At 48.9% G+C, this 23,932-nt stretch overlaps 9 protein-coding genes across 9 annotated transcripts; 3 read left to right on the top strand and 6 right to left on the bottom strand.

Annotated features, from left to right (window-relative positions):
• Positions 1 to 705: 705 nt before the first annotated feature.
• On the bottom strand, positions 706 to 888 carry VFPPC_16510 (hypothetical protein; the record flags this gene model as incomplete). Its single annotated transcript, XM_018294263.1, has 1 exon — positions 706 to 888. One exon carries the CDS (start codon positions 886 to 888, stop codon positions 706 to 708), a length of 183 nt encoding a protein of 60 aa, XP_018139128.1.
• A 426-nt stretch (positions 889 to 1,314) lies between these two features.
• On the top strand, positions 1,315 to 1,971 carry VFPPC_14566 (methyltransferase domain-containing protein; the record flags this gene model as incomplete). Its single annotated transcript, XM_018292334.1, has 1 exon — positions 1,315 to 1,971. One exon carries the CDS (start codon positions 1,315 to 1,317, stop codon positions 1,969 to 1,971), a length of 657 nt encoding a protein of 218 aa, XP_018139129.1.
• Positions 1,972 to 3,569: 1,598 nt separating this feature from the next.
• Positions 3,570 to 5,825, top strand: VFPPC_14567 (fungal specific transcription factor domain-containing protein; the record flags this gene model as incomplete). The annotated part of the gene is made up of 5 exons (XM_018292335.1): positions 3,570 to 3,621; positions 3,676 to 3,862; positions 3,926 to 4,697; positions 4,758 to 5,362; positions 5,432 to 5,825. 5 exons carry the CDS (start codon positions 3,570 to 3,572, stop codon positions 5,823 to 5,825), a joined length of 2,010 nt encoding a protein of 669 aa, XP_018139130.1.
• Positions 5,826 to 6,088: 263 nt separating this feature from the next.
• VFPPC_09270 (salicylate hydroxylase) lies at positions 6,089 to 7,774 on the bottom strand (the record flags this gene model as incomplete). Its single annotated transcript, XM_018287834.1, has 7 exons — positions 6,089 to 6,234; positions 6,288 to 6,512; positions 6,577 to 6,686; positions 6,747 to 6,825; positions 6,886 to 6,950; positions 7,004 to 7,290; positions 7,367 to 7,774. The coding sequence occupies 7 exons, from the start codon at positions 7,772 to 7,774 to the stop codon at positions 6,089 to 6,091; spliced, it is 1,320 nt and encodes a 439-aa protein (XP_018139131.1).
• A 2,686-nt stretch (positions 7,775 to 10,460) lies between these two features.
• VFPPC_09271 (siderophore iron transporter) lies at positions 10,461 to 12,414 on the top strand (the record flags this gene model as incomplete). Its single annotated transcript, XM_018287835.1, has 3 exons — positions 10,461 to 10,688; positions 10,805 to 11,626; positions 11,701 to 12,414. 3 exons carry the CDS (start codon positions 10,461 to 10,463, stop codon positions 12,412 to 12,414), a joined length of 1,764 nt encoding a protein of 587 aa, XP_018139132.1.
• Positions 12,415 to 13,820: 1,406 nt separating this feature from the next.
• On the bottom strand, positions 13,821 to 15,207 carry VFPPC_09272 (hypothetical protein; the record flags this gene model as incomplete). Its single annotated transcript, XM_018287836.1, has 5 exons — positions 13,821 to 14,227; positions 14,339 to 14,412; positions 14,462 to 14,894; positions 14,954 to 14,990; positions 15,040 to 15,207. 5 exons carry the CDS (start codon positions 15,205 to 15,207, stop codon positions 13,821 to 13,823), a joined length of 1,119 nt encoding a protein of 372 aa, XP_018139133.1.
• Positions 15,208 to 17,656: 2,449 nt separating this feature from the next.
• Positions 17,657 to 17,995, bottom strand: VFPPC_18149 (hypothetical protein; the record flags this gene model as incomplete). The annotated part of the gene is made up of 1 exon (XM_022429804.1): positions 17,657 to 17,995. The coding sequence occupies one exon, from the start codon at positions 17,993 to 17,995 to the stop codon at positions 17,657 to 17,659; it is 339 nt and encodes a 112-aa protein (XP_022285216.1).
• A 543-nt stretch (positions 17,996 to 18,538) lies between these two features.
• Positions 18,539 to 19,946, bottom strand: VFPPC_09274 (sterigmatocystin 8-O-methyltransferase; the record flags this gene model as incomplete). The annotated part of the gene is made up of 2 exons (XM_018287838.1): positions 18,539 to 19,060; positions 19,119 to 19,946. The coding sequence occupies 2 exons, from the start codon at positions 19,944 to 19,946 to the stop codon at positions 18,539 to 18,541; spliced, it is 1,350 nt and encodes a 449-aa protein (XP_018139135.1).
• Positions 19,947 to 20,669: 723 nt separating this feature from the next.
• On the bottom strand, positions 20,670 to 21,970 carry VFPPC_09275 (fungal transcriptional regulatory protein; the record flags this gene model as incomplete). Its single annotated transcript, XM_018287839.1, has 3 exons — positions 20,670 to 21,494; positions 21,563 to 21,724; positions 21,797 to 21,970. The coding sequence occupies 3 exons, from the start codon at positions 21,968 to 21,970 to the stop codon at positions 20,670 to 20,672; spliced, it is 1,161 nt and encodes a 386-aa protein (XP_018139136.1).
• Between the last annotated feature and the right edge of the window lie 1,962 nt (positions 21,971 to 23,932).

Below are 23,932 nucleotides of genomic sequence, written 5' to 3'. Positions count from 1 at the left end.
AATTTTCCATTATCCATGCTTTTACCATGTTTTTATAAATCGATTCTCACTCTTCTACACCTCATTGGCCAATTTTCATTCCACATATTTCTGAGCCTCTGCACCGGATGAATGTCTGACTGGCCGATCGATCTCGGGTTGCCTACCTTGGCAGGTTAACACGCATGTGCAAATGCAAGTGCAAATGCAAATGCAGAATGTACTACTTCACCGGGCCGCTACGACGTGTACCCACGTACGCGTCTGATTGTACTTTGCCCGAATAGCCAATCTTTTAGCCCGTGGGGAGTACAAGTGAGTACAAGCGAGGACCCAAGCAACCAAAGAACCAAGTTGCCAAGGACCAAGAACCTTGTGCAGATGGTGGTGCGGATAAACAAGACTGAATGATCCAATGGTGTTTCCTCAACACCAACGGCCACCACTCAGCCTCGATTTAAATGGCGCAACATTGCATTGCCCTCGCATGGTTTCAATGTCAGCAGAGAGGTGTGTGAGGACCCAAAAAAATTAGAATCAATCTTGACCAATGGCCTCAACGTTGGATGGGAACTGAAGCCAATGAAAGAGGAGACCATGGCTACATTTCTGTAGGGATATCGCGGCCAGGCTGCGAAACAGGAAACCTGCTCGATCATCAGGGACGACGTCCTGTGGCAGAGGGACTGATGATGCTGATCAATGCTTTTTTTTCCCTTACTGTTGTTATAATTCTTCTTTGGACCCTTGAGTCATCAATGACCTAGTGGAAGCCAGCTCTGGACGGGACCTTAGCATCAACCGAACGCAGACATAGCCTGATATGACAACAAAGTCACTTCTGGTCTTGACTGATGTGCGGTCCTCGGAACACGACGGAACGGAAGAGAGGGGAAGAAAGTATAACATGATGAACGGCAGGTGTGGGTCTGATCCGCCGTACGGCGTCGTGGAGAACGGCGTATACTCTCCACAACGGAACGGGGGTACAAAGGAGTGACATCATTGGGAGTTGAGGAATTGTGTATAAATAGGGCCATGGAACTGGCCAAGTTGGAAGCGGGGAAGTCTGGTACAAGAATATTCATCTTTTGACACTTGTCTGCTTATCGTGACTTTCTTGGGCTTTGTATCTTTACTATTTGACTGTGTGAATCCCCGGACCACCCCGAAGGACTTTGCCGGTTTACCACATATCTCTCCCCCTGTACCAAAACACCGAGTCGACTGCTACAAACCAATACCGCATCCAGTTGGCCAAAATCGAACAGGTCTCAAACACCTTTCTCTGTTCTTCTTCAACACTTGGTTCCAACATCCAGGACCTAGGCCACAATGGGTTCAACCGCCACCACCGCCAACATGGCTCACGAGACTCTGGCTCGTGTCTATGCCTCCTCGGACGTTGCTGCCACGAGAACTTTATACGACGAATGGGCCAAGACGTACGACCAGGAAATGGCAGACCAGTCCCAAAACTACGTGGGACCTGCCCTCGCCAGTGCATGTGTTTTCAAGCTCCTCGGCCCGGAGAACATTGCTCGCGCCAGCATCCTCGACGCTGGCTGCGGAACCGGCCTGGTCGGCCTTCACCTTGCCAAGGTTGGTGCCAAAAACATCGACGGAATTGACCTTAGCCCTGGCATGCTGGATATTGCCCGTAAGACCGGAGTCTACAAAGGCCTCGACGTTACCGACATGTCCAAACCCATCCCCCAAAAGGACGACTCCTACAAGGTGGTGGTTTGCATCGGCACCTTTACACAGGGTCATGTCGGACCAGAAGCCATGTCAGAGCTGGTGAGAGTTACTGAAAAGACTGGTTTGATCGTCGCCACCGTTCTTGCTACCATATGGGAGAGCGGCGGCTACGCTGCCAAAGTCGCCGCCCTCGCTGAAGAGGGCAAGGTCAAGGTTGTGAGTACCGACCTTACCGACTACCGTCAGGGAGCTGGCATTCAGGCTCGCATGGTTATTCTTCAAGTGCTATAGTGCGCGGTGTCATGTCATGGTGCTATGCCCGGATGCAATGCCGAGACCGTTGCTATGAATCTCGCTTGAATGGAATGAGAAATGATGATTGTTCTTGTATTTGAGCAAAGTCTCTTTGTTTTGTTTTATTATTATTTTGCGGCGCTACAAACAACGCCACAAAACCCGGCCGTTGGAGTTTGTAAGGCGAGGAAGAAAAGGAAGTGTTGCGACTGGCCCCCAAGTGAACATGGCCGAGGAGTACATCAAAGACCATCGGGTGATTATCTGGACATCAGCTACAGTCTTTACCTAAACTATATTGATGCAGTAAACCCGGATTGAGACTGTGTTTGTCGTAGCAGTGTCCGCGTAGATGGTTGAATGTTAGCCCCCCATTCCCCTCCTATTTGTTGACACAACACAGTCCACTCGGATATAGCCTTGTCACTAACATGGGGTCTACCCTGAGACGGCTTCACGATGTGGACAAGTACATATCCATATTTTGTCCGTCAACATGGCCTAGTCAACTTCCTTCAGGTCTTCGGTGTCAGTACTCTTGGGGGATGAGAATCGCCCACCAAGCATGATTCCCTCCTCACCCACGCTACAGTCTAGGTGCAGTTAATTACCGGAACCACAAGCTACCATTACGAGCCACCATGCAATGGATCTACCGCCCACTGGCCCACGGCAGCGAACGGGGGGAGAATACTTGAAGCAACTCCTCGGATATCCTGGAATCGCGAGTCATCTGAGCGTCTCTCAAGAAGCTTCATAGGACTAGGGAACGGCACTTTTGGCGGTACGCACCACCGTGTATAAGAGAAGTTTGACATGTTTCCCGGTACAGACTGAGTGAACTGGTGGATGCAGGAGTCTTCAGTCAAATGAAGAGGCCATCTAAATTGAACTACGTGCGTAATATTAGCAAACATTAACGAATACCATAACATCTCCCCAGAGTATCATCATGCTTATAGTATGCCGAGACCCAGATACTAGCCGAATTGAGAGGCGATCAAGCATAAAAAGCTCAGAGTGTGAGCATCGTTGGCAGATTAACTCAACATGCAACTAGACTGACGTTGCTTGCTCTCTGTTTGCGAATTGACTCACATTTACTGCCCCGCTGCAGCTTGGGGCAGTCTGATTGTTGAGTATCATGGTTACAAGACGTTTGATTCAAGGTCGGAGAGTTGGGTAAAGACAATTGGACCCTTGGAAGCCCCAGTTGCCAGACGAGATGGAGACAGAGTCAGATTTGATGTGCACATTTAAAGTGGGGCCCATATTGATGAAATGTCCAGTCTGGTGCATGTGCAATGGTGGAATACTTGACGCCACTTTTGGCTTTTCGGCTGTGAAAGACTTCAATTTGTCATCACATCAGACTGGACATGACATGATTGTGAATATGGGGATCTCACCCGGTTACTTTTTACCATTGACAACACATGTGACATGACTGGGCGTTTTTGCTGCTGTTTCATTCCAAAGTCTCTGGCTTGTAATTGTGTCTGGCTTTATTTTTTTGGAGGGCACTAATAGCTGACTCTTAAACTAACATTCTTGGTTTGGAACAATTGAGTGTCAAGCAGGGTCCAAGTCCAACCATGACTGCACGGGCAGAAGATCTCGGGCTTGGCCGACCTGGCCGACGCAAAGGTTAGTACACCACCCCCGGACGCAATATCACTGTCACAACTAACTGTCGTGTAGCTTGTGATTTGTGCTTTACCAAAAAGATCAAATGCGACATGTTGCAGCCAACATGTTCAAATTGCATCCTATACAAGGCCGAGTGTACCACAGGCAAAGGCAGACGTAAGACGAATCCGCCAGCCAAAGTGCGAGCGGCGGCCATGCAAAATCAACAGCAGCAACAACAGCAACAGCAGGGGGCCAAGTGAGTTCACGTACAATAGCCCGGTGACATTCGAGCGGCATATCTAATCTGATTCGTTGACAGAACAAATGCAGACAAGACGGAGGATCGCCTTGCAAGAATAGAGAAACAGTTGGAGCAGCTGATCAGCATGCAAATCCCTAGGCCCTCAGCCGAACCACATGCCGCCTCATGGTCCCATTCCGTCTCATCTCAGGGTGAGCAAGGCGATAGTGCCATTATGCTGTCTAATGTCGGTTCAGATGTCCCATATTCCTCGCAAGACCCTTTAGCATTCGATTCTGGGAAGTTCCCATGGAGTGTTGATCTCGTCCCCAAGGATGAGCTGCCACTTCCTCCGCTGGCGGATATCATGCCCATCATCGACCACTACTTTGACCATTTTGCGCCCATTATTCCTCTGTTCGATCAACAGCCGTTTATGCGTATGCTTCACCAGTGGTATATGGACCCGTCAACTCACAACAAAGCCGCTTGGGCTGCCATCCAGGTCGTACTGGCCATCGCGTTGCGGACACCAACCCCCGAACAGCTGAACGGCAGTGGAGGCTCCGATCGACACCACCGCGCCAACTTCTTCCTCAAGAATGCGCAGTCGGTTGTTTCCGACCTGGTCACGAGAGACCGGGATCTTCTGGGCCTACAGGTCTTGCTGGGCATAGTGATTTTATTCCAAAACAGCAGCGACACAAGCCCTGCCAGTGTCATTATAGGCACGGCCATAAGACTAGCTCACAGGATGCGGCTGCACTCCAAAGAGCGCACTGAATTTTATTCCCCCGAGGAGAACCTTCGACGGCAGAGACTCTTTTGGGTAGCCTACATTCTTGACAAGGTAATACAGATGGATGGCCCCATTTTCACCCCTCAAACAGCCTCCTCTAACAAGTCCCAGGACATTTCACTTCGGATAAAAGTTCCCTCAGTACAGGTAGACAGCGATATTGACATTGACGTGCCCCCGGCCAAACCCACCGACGATGTCGGCGTGTTGTGGACAAAAGACCACCAACTCTACTTCAACTATCACCGATCCATGATACACCTCGCTCAGATCCAGGGCAAAGTATATGAATGGCTGCACTCCAACAGCTCGGCCAAGATGTCCCGCCAGACCCGGCAGCAACGGGTCCAGCAGCTAGACCGAATGATCAGCCACTGGTACGACGCCATACCTACCGCTTTCCGCATCGAAAATGTGAATGCCTCAATTGGGGAGTGTGAAATGATACAAATGACCAAGATGTACCACGTTTACCTGCTTGTGTTGGTTATGACATACGGCATTTACAGCCACGACGCAAACTGGGTCAAAGCAATTCGATCCGGAGACCGCAACGCCATTAGAAACCTGGCGCTGGGAACAGAACGACAAGATTTGGACGGCGTGCCAGAGCGGCAAGTCTTGCTGCTGCCGGGGAGTTGGCAGAAGATTGTGCAAGTCAGCCGGGGCTGTTTGCGCTTGTTCGGCGAGTGTACACCGACTGAATGCCTCATCTGGTATGCCGCGACAGACAGCCTGATCCCATAAACTTGGTAATAGCCTTTGCTAACTTTAACCGTTCATAGGCAGTGCTGCTGCCCTCAATTTTCAGGCATGATGGTCCTCCTCGCAAACCTCCTTATGGAACCGACACACCCCGATGCTTCTTCCGACGAGTTATTTTCCGCGCGGGCAATTCAGCTATTCGATAGAGTCATGGAATTTATCCCCGACCCCGAAAACTTTACCGAAATTCGCTTCATCATTGGAGAACTGTACGATAGGGCAGTACTCGCCGTCAACGAGGCTAAATCATCCCAGGCCTGCGACAATTGTGTAGATATATTGCAGTCAAATTTGTTGAGTTATGCAGAGACTGACGGAGATCCGTGGAGCTGGGCAACTGCTCTCCCAGGAAAGATGGATATTTTCCCGGACGCTAGAGATGGCGGCGGGAGCAGCCTTGGGGTTATGCCTTGAAAGTTGAGATCAATGGCGAATCTACCCTCTGACGATTAATGTATGCTTTTATTCATGGTTTGGCGTGTCATGCATATATATGTACTAGAATTTTTGGGTGAAGAAATATCTCGCTTAGAAACGATATTCGTCTTCGCCGCGATTCATCAAACCGGGGCTGATTCTGTTAAACGCCGTGATGAGCAAACCACCGCAACGATGTGACACAAAACTTTGCCTTGGCTGGAGTGTAATGTGCATTTACATTCATTGATCGCATTGATTTATAATTTCCCAGGCACCCCAATCACCGGACCGTCAAAAAAGTTCTGTTTTAGCCTAAACGACGGATCATACTCTCGCATGGCGGCCAATGTCGCCCGCACAACGTCGTAGCCAAAGTTATGACGCGTTATCGACAAAAAGTCCCCTACTTAAACGTCAGTATGTGGACAGACTTTGTGTTGACAGCACGGTACTTACTAGGTATTTCCTCCTCGGTCAGGTATTGGCGTAGTTCATCACTTACAAGGCCCGTTTGATCTGAGCCCGCGTTGCTGAGAATCTGGATCACGCTCGTTCTCCTGTGTCGAAGATTGTAATAGATCTCCAGTCGCCGTTCGATCTCTAATGGCGTACTAGCTCCGCAAAGGATTATTCCCAGAGCCAGGCCGTCCTCCAGTGCCTGGGCACCACCTTGGCCTTGGTCTGTTTTGGTCAACACATCTATCTCCTCACAACTTCTTCAATCACAGGGCGGAGGCTCGCTTACGGGGCAGCATAGGATGTGCAGCGTCGCCAGCCAGTGTCATCCGGCCGCTATTCCATGTCGGTAAAGGGTGCCGGTACAGCAGTGGCCATCGTTTCGCATCTGTTGCTTTGCTATGGAGTTGTCAGCGCTCGTTGGAGCAGATAGTCTCTGGCGAAGACGAAGTATCCCACCTGATGACCTTTAAAAGTTTTGGGTCAAACCCAGCAAATTTGTCCAACACATGCGCCATGTCAACAGTAGCATGCCAATCTAGAAACGAGTCAGTGTGCGGCTATTGACGCAGCAGGGCAATGCTGTAATTGCACTAACTTTCCCTTTTTTCCGACTTGTTCTCTTGCTCGTAAACGATGCCAACGAAATTGAGGATGGTATTGCTTTCGGGCGTTAGATTTAGTGTCGTTGGAGGATCACAATGGCAAAAACATACTTGCGGCAGGGGTATACCACCAGCCTACGTTGCTTACTGTTGTCTGGGAAAATCCGCGTCCATCCATCACGGCCTTCGACAAAGAAGTTGGTATCAGGATCCGCCTCCAGTCGCTCAACTGGGATGAGAAATCGGTAGCAATAATTCGAGTGTGCTGGAGCCACAGGCTCGTTCTTTCGACCCAAGATAGCCTCGGGTGCGAGAGAATGAACCCCGTCGGCACCAATAACCAAATCTCCGCATACTTCTTGCCCACCTGAAAGTATAATGGAAGGTTTGGAAGGGTTCTGGTTACCGCATGTTGTCAGCACAGAGGGCAAAACACTGGCGAAACAAATATTTCTCTAGGACTAAACGACCTACATATCCTATTACTGGAGAGTTCAGATGTATGGTGGCCGGCGCACCGGGACCATCTGATCTGGTAGCCATCCATTTTAGAGCGTTGTGTAAGTCGACCCTATGAGACAGCCACAGGGGAACACCACCGACAGACGTTGCCGTTTTCTCGTCAGACACTTCAGCCGTCGACTCCAGTGTAAAAGGATCCATCAAATGCACACGTCTTGACTTGACCCATTGCCACCGAACAGGTTCCAAACCCCAAGCTGTTAGAAATCTTGAGGCATTGGGTGGTACGTTGATGGCGGCGCCAATTTCGTTGTTCATCGAAGACTTTTCGTATAAGTGGACGCAATGGCCAGCGCGACGAAGGGAAATTGCTGCAGAAAGCCCCGCGATCCCAGCGCCAACAATAATGACGTTCAGCATGGTGGAATTGTCGCTATGGGATGAAGTTCGACAATCAATAATGCTGTCGGCCAGTGGTGATGTTTTGTTGACCGTCGATGGAGCCGTGTTATAACTGTTTTGCCGTCGCACTCGGCTCCTTTGACATAATCTCGACCAACATCGCATATTGCAAGAGCAAGGAAGAAAGGGTTAGGGAACGACTACCTATACGAAAGATGACCTCAGGTGATAAAACCATTTAGACACCAGTCGGTCGGATAACCGGGCTAGAAGCTACAGGAAAAGCGGATCTTGGCGGAAAATACTAGGTCCTCTTGGGGCATCCAGTGACAGGTTGAAAGAATGGATGGATGGGTTGGATGAGATGTATAAGAAAATGGCAACGCTAGAGCTAGAGCTGGCCAGGAACAAGGAGTTGACGAAAGTTCCTCCACAACGCTAGTCGAGTCGAGCCGAGTTGAGTGGAAAGGCGTTCCTTTTGTCCCCTGGAGTCGCTGGGTGGCCAGGCGGGCTTTCCATTTCCGTTGGAGGGTTTGATATCGGCGTGACATGTTTGACGAGAGCCGAAAGGCTAAATTATTACTGACCGAGGTTGTGGAGAGGCAACGCTGTCAAGTGTTTGCATCTTGATCTCGTTGGTCCATCGTCTCTACCTGGTTTGCAGGGTCGTATAACCAAGGCTGCACCGTGGCCCATTTGATCATGGCACACGTAAAGATATGCCAAGTCGGCCGAATAAGACGAGGAAAAGTAAGTGTGGTGCCTGTGATGCAAGCGAGTGGTTAGGCATTGTCGATTTGATGCTGACACCAGCAATGTCCTCCTGTCTGTATTCGAATAATTGTGAGGTCTGGTGGGTATCCGGTGAAGTGGGCGACACAGGCCTCGGTAGATGGGGGAGACGGGCGGGTGAGTGGGCAAAAAGGCGGGTGGGTGGTGCGGGTTGTGGGTTGGTTGTGGGTTGTGGCCACAAACATGAAAAGATTGCAAGCGAGGCAGGCGCAACAGGATGTGTGGATGTACACACCTTCCCAATCTTGGACTGAAATAGGCGAATCGGCAATCCCAACAGCTGCGTGGCTCACGCCATGTCTGAACAAGACATCAATGATTGCTCTGTGCTGAATTGACTGATCCAGACTGGACATGAAGTTGCATGTGCTGTGTCTGGTCTGGTGCTCCATGGCATTGATGGCACGTCGCTCTGCCACCACTTTCCGTGTTCCAATCGAACATGTAATCTTCGATCCGGTCTGGTCCTGTCTGGTCACCTCGCTCACCAAACGTCCATTCATGCCCAAGTTTGATACGCTGGCCATTTGTTTGTTGCATTTGCATTCAAACTTTTCGTCTCTGCTTCGGCGCTGGTTGTCCCCTCTTACCCTCCACACATTTCACTTGATGTCTGGAGTTCCCTCCTCTGTCTAACCAAGTACCTAGGTACCGAAGCATGTTCTTTTCTTCGAATCTCCGAGCCTCGCATACTATCAATCCACTCGATCGTGTACTGAACTTGTCCGTCCGTGCGTTCGCGAATCGGATCCATCGTCTTCAAGTATTCTAATCTAAGTACACAAATTGCAACGCTCTCTCCAGCCTGTGATTGCTCTGCTTGCACGTGGCAAACAAATCATTCTGCTGTTTGCATTCTTGGCCGAGTACCGTACGGGGTATTTATGTCTTGCAACTTGGGCCGGTTCGAGCACGCGCCAGCAGACATCCAATGTGGTCAAATGGTTGTGTCCTATCAAGTGAAGTTGTGGACAGCAGTGGCACAACAGACAACTCTTCCGAGGCCACGATTCTGTACAAGTCGCGCGACAATGCCTGGTCCAGGGGCGTAACTCACCGCCAGTACCCCAAATCGAAAGTTTCCTTCACAATACAACAAGGACAAGCAGTCTGATGCCGCCAAGTGCAAATTGAGTCCATCGACACAGTGAGGAGCCTGAACTCAAACCCACTTGCTTTCTACGGTTGCAACATTGAACGAATGATCCCTGCCATTGCCACCATTGTCCACTGTGGCCCATGTTGCCCGTGTTCCCGAAGGATCAGTTCAAGGCCGCCTACCTAGGTACCAACGTAGTCTATCCCCCTTGTTGGCTTGGCTCGGGTACCATGCGCTCTTCTTCGCTCTTCGACAAGGTACAGAGTGTGTCGGCCAGCTTCAAGTGCAATAGTTGAGATATCATTGCCCACGTCGTCGTCTCACTCCCATGGACACATCGGACATGTCGCCAGTTTCTATAACGAACCCTGCATGTACTACGCCGTGCTACATTCTTGGTAATCCACATGGCGGCTGTACCAGGCATCCGCCTAGGTTGTCTAAACCCAAGATGGGCGAAGGCGAGGGCGAGGACGCAGCTTGATTTTCCACTTGACTAAGATTCACCTGGGCAGGGCCTTGCCAATGGTTTGTGCTGGGCAACCCTACAAAATGCCACGAGCACATGGCCAGTTCGTTTCATTGACATGCTGCTTTGCATCCAGTCACTTTCTGTTGACTATGAACAATTTGCTACCCTTCTTTTCATTCTTTTCACTTCCTGTTTCGGAAACTTGCATGCGAGTCTGACACTCCCCTTTCTTCTTCTTCTTATACCCGCTCCTTTTGTGTTAAACCCGGTAAAAAGAATCTTGTGTCTTGTCTCATTTTTGCAGATCATCACAAACATAGACAAGCGACAAGGTTACCAACATGGTAACCACATCACCAGCCATCTCCCGGGAGGTGCGTGTCGACGAAGCAAAACCCGTTAATGTTGTCAGCACTGGAAGCGAAAAGCCATTACCAGAAGCGACGTCAGACTCGAGCGAGAGCCTCATCGAGCAAAAACCTCACCTTCATGCCAAGACCTATCTCGCTGTTGGAGCAGTTTGTCTTATATACATCGCTCAATTGGTTTGCTTGGTCGGAGCCGGAGCTGTAAGTGTTTTGTTCTTTCTTATTCATCCTCGTTGTCGTTTCAAAGGCAACGAGGAAACCCTATTGGTATCACAAACACGGCAGACATGTGCTTCATTTGCTTACCAACCATACAGCAAGGACAGACAATCGCGGCTCATTTTCATGGTACACAAAATGTCGTTTGGTTTTCCGCCCCTATTACCATCCTTACCGTCGTCTTGGGTCCGATTGTCTCCCAAGCAGCCGATTACTGGGGGCGAAAATGGTTTCTCGTTGTTCTCAGCTTCTTCGGAGCTGTTGGGTCAATCATTGTATCACGAGCCACATCGATGAATATGGCCATTGCTGGCTTCAGCGTCATTGGCATCTCCTTCGGTGCCCAACCACTCCTCCACACTGTCACGTCCGAAGTTCTACCACGAAGATGGAGAGGATGGGGTCAAGCAGCCAACATGACGTCTAATGGACTGGGAAGTATTCTCGGATTGCTCATTGGCGGTGCTTTGAACCGAACCAACGATCCCACTTCTGATGGGTTTCGATACTACTTTTACATGGCAATGGCGTTTTATCTTGCCGCCGTTCTGCTTACTATTGCCGCTTATAACCCACCAGAAACAGAGCGTCAGAAGCAGTTCGCCGGTCGCACCATGGACAAATTGAAGATGCTCGATTGGGTAGGTTATTTATTGCTTGCGTCTGGTTTAGTCCTATTCTGCGTCGGTCTGTCATGGTCACAAAATCCTTACCCTTGGTCGGACGCACATGTCAGTGCGACTTTCGCTGTCGGGTTGGCCCTCGCTGTCTGTCTCATCGGATATGAGACATTCTTGAAGAAGGATGGCATGTTCCATCACGGGCTATTCAACGGCAATCGCAACTTTTCCATTTCTCTATTCTGCGTTTTTGCAGAAGGCGTGGGATTTTTTGCTGCCAACATTTACTTTGCCTTCCAGGTACGGTATCATATACCTTTTGCCCTAAAGCCTCCTCGACGGCTGTTGCAGCGCACTACTAACTGGATCTACAGGTCAGCGTCCTCTATGAAACAGATGCTGTTATTGTTGGAACTCGATATAGCATTATGCTCATCTGTTCAGTGATTGGTGCTCTGCTGGCTGGTCTCTACTGTGCAATTGCACGAAGGGTGCGCTGGATTACGGTCGCCGCTTTCCTGATTTTCGTTGCATTTTTTGCCTGCATGGCTTCTTCCAACCGATCTACCGACAAGCCAGTATGGGGATATCCAGTGCTCCTAGGTCTCGCCCTTGGAATGACTCTCACTACGTTGGTGACAGCAGCGCAACTGTCCACACCCCCTGAACTGTTGGCAATCGCGAGCGGCCTCATTATCAGCGTGCGATCTTTGGGCGGCACCATTGGTATCACTATATATAACGCGCTATTCGTTGCCGAAATGAATCATTTGCCCGATAACGTTGCCAAGGCCGCCATATCTGCAGGTTTGTCGCCAAAGGCCGTCGAGCCCTTCGTTACAGCCTTGGCTGCACATAATCAAACTGCTCTCGAGTCTATTCCCGGTGTCACACCGAACATCATTCAGTCAGGTACCATTGCCTTGCTGGACACCTATGTTGGGGCCTTCCAACACGTTTGGATTGCGGCGTCATGTTTTGTAGCCTTGGCTGCGATTGTGGCTGTCTTTTTGTTCGATCCCAAGAAAGAGTTCAACATGAAGGTTGATGCGCCTGTCGAAAAGGAGGAGGATATGTATAGCGACTAAGAATTAGAATAGACCCTTATAATAATGCACATCCAGCATCTCGATCAAATGCTCACAAGCAGTTCGGATGCTCCTCTTCTTTCCCGTACAGCATCGTTACCTTCGCCTGATTCCCACATCATCCACAAAAGACCCGCTCATCGTCAAGGCCTGTCACAACAACCCACAGTAGATAAAGACTTCCATTTTGATACGACATCTGGACCGCACCAAGGGACATTCTGTGAGTACATGGGCCCAAAAACCCCAGGCACCTGGGACTGAGAGTGTCCCTTGGTCTTCGGGTGCGGTACCAGCAACCGGCCTCAAACTATGGGCAGGCTGCAACGTTCACAACTTGAGAGCCCGCTCGAGGTCATCAGTTTACTACTGGCTAGCAGAGGCCGTTAAATTACGCTAGGTATAGTTGAAGGTGTAATGTGGGCAACTGACGCTAAAGGAGAGAACTATGTCTCGACGGTAAACAACAGTACTCTCACAACCCTTCCCAATTCGCAAAATGAGCACCCTGCGGATATATATCCAAGTGCGGAAACTAGTACAGGTTTCCGCTCGGCGATGCTTGTCGACATAGCTCACCTCCATTGGAAGAAAGTAAATGCTGGTATTGGCTGGCCGAAGATTATGACAAACTGTTCCCCGAAGCGAGCGGTAGAGGCTGTTGGCTTTGTAACTGTAGACGCATCCCCTGCAAGACATGTCTCGTGGATCTCGACATCCGAGCTGAGAAATAACTGTCACAAAAGGTCGGATATCGGTAACAAGGGCCCAACCACGCCACATTGATGAGTCGCCGGAACTGGATTTTGGTTGCAGAGTTCCCATGAATGAAGCAGGGCAAAGTCCACCTTACCCAAACAGACCAATTTGTTTTGAATGATAGGCAACCTCAGCAGGTACATCAATGCATATTGCACTCAGAACTGTCGCAGTACCAGCCAAGCAAGCAAGGTTGCCACTGATGGCCTGCTAATAGAACCTGGTGTAAGGAAATGGTGTAAAGAAACACCTTGCTCCCGGCAGGCAAAACTACCAGTCTAGGCCAACACTCCAAATTGGTGCCAGACAACCCCAAACCCTGTTGAATAAAGTCAAGGTGGCTTGCTCTTTGCCCCCACACAATGCTTGCAACGATGAAAGCCTTCACGCCACCAGATCAAACCCGTGCTGGGGGCCTGATGTGCCCTTGTCACTTTATTGCACTTCCGGCGGGCCTTCGGATATTAAGTGTCTACTTCGGCTGTCTTCTCTCGACCTGTTCCTGATTGCCTGGGTATGTTGACCTTGCAGAAGAGTCGGTGTTTCCGAGATGATTGAGGAAATCTTTGAGACGGAGATGCAGAACCATGTTTTAGAGGATCCGTAGGTGCGAGATACGTTCTGTAATATGGTATTTGTTTTCTGAATTACACAGTGGGAGCCTCATGTCTGTCAGTGCTAGGCACCCTGGTGTTTGCGCCGTCCGCGTAGCATTCAGTCTTCCAACCCTCATGTGCCGTAACAAGATTTTTCTCACTATCATTATCCCCATCAGTCGCCATGGTCTTCATCTCAAACGACTGACGAACTTGAATCTCAATTCCAGGTTGCTTTCGTTCTCGTTCGTAGTGATTGCGATGGTCGAAGCTTCGAAGTGGAAGGCTACCTTGAGTTGATCGACCAGTTCGAGAACGCTTTGCAGAGTCACCACCAAGAGAAGAAATGAGTCGAGGAAAGAATTTGACAAAGAGTGGTTTGAGAGCGGGAACACAAGCGCATATAATAGCCACGTTAATTTCCAGACCGGACCAGAGGGCGATATCTACTCCTTTGACTAAAGGACGTTAGCAGGCCGTGGAGGCAGAATTGAGAACAACGAGAAATGGCAAAACGAAAAGAACAATTTTCGACGGGGCTATTTGCAGGTAGAAAAGTTGCAACTTACTGGGCTGTTCGTTTATTGGCGCTGAATTGTTCACATATAACGAATGAAGTCGAATAATTGCTACAATGCATGCACTGTAAACTGGTCAGCACCGTCGGCTTTGACAGGGTATTAAATACTTACAAGCCACCACAAGCAAATACAGCAATCAGCACCATCTTGGCTTTTCTTGGGATTTGTAAATTTTTCAAATATGGTATAGGAGCAACTAGTAGTGCAATATCATTGACGATATTGAAGCCTGCGAGCGCGTAATGCAAATTCGATCGATCGATACAGCCGCCGGGAATGGAATCGTCCCAATATTTGGCGACAGGAACGCACGTTATTATCGATGACCAAAAGCAAAACAACCCGTACGCAGTCATCCAAATAAGCAAGCCCAAGAAGATTCTTTGGGCACTCTTTTCGACAAAGATTCGCTTGCATTGGAACAGGATGGAAAACTTGACAGCAAGATGTGTGAAGCTGTAGGCGACAACGGTGGCAAGGAGAGACTTGAGGAAGTCTTGAATTATGGAAGGGTCGACCGCGTTGCCGAGACCGTATTTAATCTCTGCGGGAAGGTTAGGAGAACAATGTGATGTTTAGGCGGATGGGGTCAGGCCAACTCACGATGAACGACGGCAGTAAGAAAAGCAATCGTGCCAAACTAGAAGTATCAGCTACCAAAGTCATTCCACCCGTACATGGCGACATACCATGGAAGCTGCGATGAAATAGTCATCTATTCCAACATTTTTCACAAGAAACACCCGAGTAAATACTCGTAGCAATACCGCTAAAACGGCCACACTGGTAAAGAGAAATCCAGACACCACGAGGCCATAGTTCCTCCCCACGATGGGAATGCCCGCAATATACCACATAATAATGATACAAAATCCAGAGGAAACAGGGAATTCTGCATAAAAGAGAAGGGGAAGATAAGGCTAACACATTTGGAACCGAGGTGCTTGGCCTCAGTTGATGACGCTGGCAATGAAAACCAAGATGATGCCAAAATGCAGCAAAGAGCAGCTCGGCGGTTGAGGACAATGACTTAAAGCATCAACAACTATAGCAACCGCCGGCTACGGCTCTACGTACTTAAGATATTCAACAGGGTCAACAGTATGGTTTAACAACGGAAAATTTTCTCCGCCACCAATTGGCAGCTAAGCCGTCATTGTAAATAGGTCCTTTTTCCTTTGAATTTGCAACCGAAATGGTTACATCGAGGAAGGCCAAGCTTCTTCTCACCCAATCGAGGCACAAGGAGTCCCCCTTTCCTTTAGCGGTCATGGCCTGATCTGGTACTAGGAATCCCTTATGCTGGTCTGAGTTTACAATTCAGCCATTCTCCTTTTCCCCGTTGCATCATAACCCATGTTTACTAATGCTGGAGCGGTCGGTTGGGACAGGGGCGGAGGGCAGTCATCACTAGTGATCTTCTAACACCAGCCCTGAATGGAAGCTGTAAATCTAGCTGGATACTAATGCAGGAGGAACTTGGACTTGGTGGTTCCGCCGAACTGGATAGATGTTACACAGTGCAAGAGCACTATTCGACGTGATGCCTGATCCTCATCGGCGTAGTGGCGAGGAGCCCCAGCAACTAATCCTTGCTGAGAAGAAGTTCGCTGGGGACTTCGCCTACGCTTACTATTCTCCACAGGCAATTTTCAAATGGCCTGTTAGGTAAACCGTAAGATGAATCCGGTTTGGGCTAGTTAGTTTCCTCTCCAAGAACGCTTGTTGTTGGCCAGCTTTGGATTCTAGGCTGACTTACCTGATACAAATCACCAGGTCCCCCAGCGTGCGTAAACCCGACATTGTGGTATTTGATGCTTCGTGCCAGCCGGAAATAATTAATGATGCATGGCAGCGGACTGCAGGCATGTAAGCCACTTCATCAGGGGCCGAGAGCCGAAGCCACCTTGCACCCCTGCACAGCGTCGCTGGATGGAAGGGTCTGTTGCTTCAGAGCCTTGTCTTGAGGGCTCACCAAGAAGGGGAGGACTGCAATAGTGTGTTTGCGACTGGCTGATGTCGGGTTTGAGATCCTAGACCTAGTCAGCTCAACACGAACACGCGAGGTATCCAAGGATGTTGCGGCAGGCACAAAAAGTCTTCAGCTTTGCTCTAAAAGTTGCTCTTGGATATTTGAAGAAGAGAAGCCAAACTATTGTGGGGTCAACCATAGAACTCAGCTACCAACTAATCGCTTGAGGTGCCAAAGCAGGATAACTTGGTGGAGGAAAGTAAAGCTTGGTGGTGGCTGAAAGTCGATAATAGACTAAACCATCAAAGCGCCCAGTTGGTTATGTGTTTTGTACATTGGACTGGGAGTTAAAGTATGGGATACAAATTTAGGAAGATCACTTTTTATGGTGCACGTTAGTATGGCCAGGAACCCCGGCATGAGACTGAGACTCATTGTGATGGCAGCAAAACAAAAGAATATGATGAAACTTTTCCGGCATTTGCTAGAATGGAATGGAAGAGTTGCGCCTTTCGAAAGGGCGATACGACTACTCAGAATAGTTCGATCTGCTAATTCTTAGTAAGAACTCTTTGTGGCATCAATAGCAACCCGGTAATCATTATATTACATTAACTACAGATTCTCTTACGAAGTGAATTTGGGATCCCCCTTGCTTTGGTAAACATGACCAAATTCGGACAAAAGCATTGTAAACGGGACTCGTCTGTATGTCCTTGCATCAAGGCCTTTACACAACTCATATATATCTTATAAACACGGCAGGCATATAACATCGATCCAATTCTCAGGACATTCATCACCACCAGAGTACGTTGAACTCATGGATACGTTGAACTCATGGATACCTGACTGGTATGGAAACAGAAATCACATTTGCATGGCATTGTAATATAATTCACGTACGTTTGAAACGAGTATATTATAGTCAACATGGCGGTGAGTCACAGATCCCACCAAGTATTAAGAGTTACATGTAACTAACGTACATGAGATAGAACAGTCTCGGCTCTTCCCTGAATGCTGTCCAGATGCAACTTCGCAATACAGTCCGATATCATATCATGTTACCATCATTGTCCCATTATCCGACGTTTGGTAAAGAGACGCCATGTATAAGTCCACTTTCCAGCTGTCTTCAATTGCGACGCAGTCTCATGGCCTTACAACCGTAGCTCAAGAATTCTGTAATCCGCTTCAATCAACTTGGTGTGCGCGATGTACTATTCCAGCAGTGATATCAGACCCAATCCTGCAACAACCGAAGCAATTCAACGAGGTTACGGATACAATGCACTCCTGTAACCGTGCTCGGACAAAGTCCAGTAGTCAAGTTAGTTGAACTTGGTCGTCTGTTTGCGGTTACCTCCAGATGCCTTGAAATTGCCCGTGGCAGCCGGTTTGCTCTTGCTGTTTACCGATTTTGGAGAGTGAAGGGGATCAACGGGTGATCGATCAGCAGTTACATCCTCTTCCGACTCTGTGGGCTGTGGTTTATGGATTGGAGAAGAAGCAACCGTCTGTGGCGAATTTTTCTTTGGCCATGCGATGGATCGACTCATGGAAAATGGCTGAGCAGGAGCCGTTGCAGTCTGCAAGTAGGCCGCCGGCATCAGCTTCTTGACGCCGAGGCGAAGGCTGTGATGAGCCTGGGGTAATTTTGCAAACCACATCTCGTGGGACTTGGGTATTTTCGAGCTGTCACTGATGAGCAGAATTGGACAAAGGGTAAGTTATCGAAATAAACATATGATTTGGGGGCTGTGAGGGGTCAAAATCTCGATGATCCGATGTTGCCGGTTTCCAACGTGGAAGAACTATGCCAAATCCGGGCCAGCCAGAACATATACTTCCAATGCGAAAACGCCACTTTTTGCCAAATAACCTCTGAAGGTGACCGTTAATTCTTTCTTTACTTCTAAATAGCAAGGGCTAATCGAAGTGAAGAACTCGTAACGGCGCGAAAGGAATTGAAGAAGAGTGCTTAGGCATGATGCGAACCTCTGTCTCAATAGCTTGCAATACATATGCGTCCAGTGAGTACAGGCTGAGGCGAGCGTGACGGTCTAAGAATTTTGTATTTTATTGTGAAGTATGTACTTTCTTCCAACAACTAATCAACTTGTCGGGCTTTGCTCAGAAACCTTGGACAAAATACGTACACAACAATATAACCCACAACAGGATAGGATGCCGTACAACATTCATGTATACATTTAACCTCTCCATGTCACTTCCATTAACACGACAAAAGTCAATGGATTGGCTTCCATCCTCGTAATCTCAAACCTCTCATCAGCCAACTTAAATACCTCCTTCCATTCCCATGCTAGCCTTTCCCTGTGATTAAACAACGCCATCATACGGATATCTGTCGCCGTACCAAAGGCTTGCAGACTTCTCGGTAACTTATCAGCATCTTTCTCTTCATTCTTCCCTACATAGTCAATAAATAGCAGCTTAGAGCCAGGTTTCATTCCTGGGATCAAATTTCTCAGAATCTGCGCCGACTCCTTATCCGGCCAGTCGTGGAGAATGAGCTTCATGAGGAATACATCTGCCTGGGTTGTCTGAGGATTGAAGAAATCGTGCGCCTTGAAAGTCACACGGTCCTTCAACTCTTGCGGCAGATTTCCCTGGAAAACGGGTTCTGCTTCACCGAGATCTTGCACCGTGAGAGTGAGATTTGGAAATTTCTTGGCCAGCGCGATGGAATCGTGCCCGCCAGAGCCTCCGACCTGGAACATGTAAGCGACTTCAGAGCTTGGGAACAGGTCCAATAATCGTAAGACTTACATCAATGACACGAATGTTTCCCGCTGCTGCCCAGTCATATCCCTCTTCAATAATCTTCTCGAACTGAAAGATGTCATTCACGTATCGCATGAAAACCGCAAAGTTTCGTTGACGCCAGCCTTTTCGCTCCCCCTCACCGTCATTCTCCAACAACTCCCACGATGTCTGGAAGCTGCCAAACGGCCCACCGTCCTTGTTCAGCACCGCAAACGCAGTCTCGTCGACGTTCTGTGTCAACGCGGGTTTGCCCGCCGTGTATCGCCGTAGCGTTTCCGGCATCACGGACATTGCAGGCCCAGCGTCGTCGAGAATAGTCGAAACGAGTGCCTTGAGGCCCTGATTCTGGGCAATGGCTGCAGAGCGTGAAGTATGATGAACTCGTCTCGCCCCAGTGGTCCCGTCGCTGGTGACAGAGAATAGCCTCAGCGTTGCACCGTGTTCAACAAGGCGCTGGCACACTTGAACGGGCAGTGTAGTCTTTGCAGATATCTCCTCATAGGAAGCAGAGCCATTCAACGGCACAGCAGACCAAAAGTCGAAATGATTTAGGACACTCAATGTACCAGAGTCGGGGCCGACAGTGTGTACGTAGTTGAAGACGCTTTCACTGGGTCCTTGCGTCAAGTACACCAAGTCCATGAGGGTGTCAAAGAGAGCCTGGCGGAGCACAAAACTTGGACCATCAAGCCCACTGTAGCTGGTAGGGCTATCAGCGGCAAAGGATGGCTCGGGGATCTTGTTTTCTTGGAGGTACTGCGTGAATTGTTGGGTGAGTTCTTGAACCTTGGCGGCGAGGCCGTTCAAGGTAGTGGTATCTTGCTTGGCCATGATGGGGTGAAGATTGTCAATTGCTCGATTTTTGCATTCAATATTTCAGAAGTTTGTAAGAGATAGAATTCTTATTAGTTGTGTGACAAACACCCGTGTCCAACCCGGTCCATAAAGGCTCAATATGTGAACTTGCCAAGGGTGACCTTATATAGTAGCCATAGCCAGCACCGTCGGGAAAATTCGTCCGCGCAAACCGTGAGTGACGTGTCTTTCGCCTTCATCCCCTTCCATTCAATTTAAGTTGCATTTTGGCAAGCAAAATAGCTCACATTGGTACCCTGGAATCCCCGCTTCGTAAATGCCGGATGCCGTCACTGCCTGGTCTGGTTGGACGAATCTTATCGATCAGATAACTTTGTTCGCCATCGCGCCCCGCATGAAGGTGGAAACGACTAGATCATTTGAAGCAAAAATCTACAAAGAATGTTACGTGCGCAAATTAATTTCCCACGCATAAGGTAGCCAAGGTCTTAGGGTTCGGGTTCCTTTCGTCGAGTCGGCATCTTCTATTCATGCCTCTTCGGCGGCCTACACAAAAAGTACAGAGCATATATACAGCCACTCTCTATTCGACAGCCTCACACATGTGTTATTGTGCTCGGCAGTTTCGTATACATAGATTCGACATTTTGGCGGTACCTGAGTTGAGATGACTCGCTTAGGAAGTGTGCTTATTTACGCCGGATTTCCTCGGCTGGTTATCATTACATATGTAGTCTTTTAGTCTTTCTTGGCTGCATGGCCAGATTGCTTATGGTTCCACACGTCACGCTTCAAGCTGGCGGAAAATCTGCCAACGCTGGTCCCCTGAAATTGTTTCTCAGAAAGTTTCAAAATGATTTGATGCTCGGGGCTCGGTTTGTCAACCGGCTCTGTCATGGATAGAAAGCGCCAAGCCGATAGCAACGGAAACAAGGCGACGTTGCAGCCAAAAGCACCGGATTCAGGCTCAAATAAGAGTGGGATGGCGTGGGCTATTTTGTACGCGTACGTTCGTAATAACGTCCTGCGATCGTCCTGGTCTTTGAGCTGACGCCTAGAACTTGAATCGCCCTTGCCAGAAGTTGCCATCGACGATGTACTCTCCGTCTCTGAGTCGTCTTCGCAATCGCCTTCAACACCACCGGATCGAGCATTTTGTACAAGCAAGGTCCCAAGAGAAGTGTCCACGGCCAGGGATATCGCCCAGTAGAGGGTACTAAGATGCAATAGTGACACCTCCCGGTCAGTGGAAGGTGGTTTCAATGGTGTTGTTGAAACAGTATAGTCAAATCTCTCGAGTTCCTGGCCGATCTCAGTTTCCCACCTTCGCAATGCCTCCTTCAATCCCAAGCAGGACTTAAGGACCTTCTTTTTCCACTCTCCAGCGGGTGCTATTAACGTCAATTCCTGCAGAATGTCCATGTCCTGCATCAATCCTGGGAGATGCACCAGAATGTCAACTAGTCTGTCTTTAATCGACTTCTTGCAATATATCCACGGTATTGTTTTCCAGTCGGAGTCGTCCAGAGGGCATCGCTTCCTCCGCGTGAGATGTGATAACGCCTGCAGCCAAATCAAGGTCAACCTCAAGGCATTTCAACTAGGTCAAGACGCGATATGAATATACTTACGGTGTTGTATCGCGCATCAACAAAAAGCGTATGTGCCGGCCCATGCTGGAAAGAATACGGTCCACGATGTAGAATTAAGGCCAGTTGGCCATCATTATGCCTCCACCAGCTCGCGAGATTGGAATTCGCGCTGTTCAGTTTTGCCCCGAACCCGAACAATACCTAAAACGCCTTGAAGTTAGACCAGTGCCAAACACTAAGGGGAAAATAAACGGAGAGGAAAGCGTCAAGTACCTCATAGAATTCCAAGAGCCTGACGGCTGCTAAAACCCCGTCACTTCGGGAGTGTTTTTGATGCTGCACAGCATTGAGCATGTCAACCGTGGCGCTACAATACGTCTGTAGTCCTTTCAATTTGAGTTGTGAATCATTGTTCTGTGCGCCGAGAACAGAAGCACTTAGAGCCATCATTGCCTTGTGAAGCAGCGGTTTCAGATCCACGCAGGTTATTGACTGCGCGAGTCCAGCTTCCCGTAGACAACATGCAGGCTTGATCGGAGAAAGCTCGACCATTGGGGAAGTAGTCATTCCAAAATATTCCGAGATATTTTTGCTCTCGGGCCGTCAGGGCTAAAGAATCAGATATAGCAACACTGCTGTTGACAGTGCCTGCGGCTTTAGTGTAGGCGGATAGCCAAGGGACTCTTGCTTGTTTCGACTTCTCCACGGGTCTAGAAGTGAGTGCCTGTTGATTCTCCTTTTCTTCATTTGATGCGTTGATCCATATCAGTTCTCGGCCATAGCCTTCGCACACCAGGCCATACCTGATGCATTGGTGACAGGACGGGACATTCTTATCGCACTGTTGGGGCAGGTAGAGGCGTCAATACCGACAGCCCATGGAATTTAAGTATAGGAGTAGTTGCTGGTCAAGATTGAGTTTCATGACACACAAGATATGTATAGACTCACCCCTTTCTTCCGTCGGCGACACGTGTGGCAACCCTTGGATCTGCCCGGCACTCCAACCATGTCGCTTCAATATTGCTGCATAAACACCGGAACAGCGTGGATTGCTACTAAAGGACAGATCTGATATGTTTATGTCTTGAAGCGGCTATTCCGGAACTTACGGGGCGCTTATGATGCCAAGTGTCGGGCAAGGTGCGCAATGAAAGGTTATGAGGCATCCAAACCCCCGACAGGAAAGAATGTGCGAAGTTTCAGGGTTTCGTATATGCAGGGCAAAGAAGAATAGCCTTTACCCCTGGATAGTATTCGAACCCTTTCTGCATCTGCGTTTCCATTCCCTGGAAACTGATCCGCGCAGGAATTGGGCACTCCACAGAGCGAAACTTTAACGGCGCCTCTGGTGAGGAACGAACCTTGGAAACGGAGTCGATGATGCGCTTTTGGATAGTTCCGTACTCAACTAACTATGACTTTGTTGAGACAACGGTGCCACATCCTTGCCATGTTTGCCAGAATTCTCGTGGTCGGCATGGGGAAGACGGAACGGTCAAAATCAGACATCGAGTAGATGCTGTGGGTGCGGGAGACACTAAATCTGTTTTAGCTTCATCTCGCGCAATGTGAGCGAGGTCCGACAGTTGATCCGGTTCTGACTTTCTAGTCTTAGGGCAGTCTAGTGCAAAAGCTGTGTACCAGATATGTAATCAGTGGTTCACGTACGGGCATTTCCTAATTCGACTGCTTGGATGGTGTTGTCGACATGGTGGTTCAAAGGTGTCAAATGATTGGAGGAGGCAATCAATAAAGCCAATTGAGCGTGTTTAGTGCTTTGGTAACGTGCTTTGGTGACTAGGTAACTATCAAGTTTTATAAAAGACTACGCACACACTGGATTGCATTCTGCAGAAATGAACCGGTCGTCACAAGCTCGTGGCTATGACACTACAAGTAAAGGGGGCCTAGGGGGCCCATGCTCTAGGGAAGTTTTGTAACACAGAATCACCAATGGATGACAATTTAGCTGTTATTCTGCTTCTATTGACTGTGGTGAGTATCTTCGGCGCCTTTTCCGATTGGATTGTCAGCGCCATCGAGCTTCTTGAGTTACAGTTACGATCCCTGTACTTTAACCGGATTTTGGGCAATTGGGACAAGGATGGAAGAATGGCCGTTAGTCCGTGAATTGGCTTCGTCTGAGGTCTTGTGGCAATTCCTTTCCTGTGCCTGGTAAGTGAGTTCCTAAACTTCACCTTATGCCTCACTAGTAGAATTGTTTATTTACTAATACACATGACTTATTTCTGACATATTCAGTGACGTCAGTTCCTGGGCCGGTTATGCAACAAAATGCAAGTTGCAGCCCGGTCTCAGACACACGTCAGATCCATGAGTGGGCAACAGCGCCGATTTCACCATGACAATGAACTCGGTAAAGAGTCATGTCCAAACCATTACCTC

Source organism: Pochonia chlamydosporia, chromosome 7 (assembly GCF_001653235.2).
Source record: "Pochonia chlamydosporia 170 chromosome 7, whole genome shotgun sequence".
NCBI lineage: Eukaryota > Fungi > Ascomycota > Sordariomycetes > Hypocreales > Clavicipitaceae > Pochonia > Pochonia chlamydosporia.
Note: the sequence above shows the minus strand (reverse complement) of the source record. Positions and strands in the feature narration are given on the sequence as shown.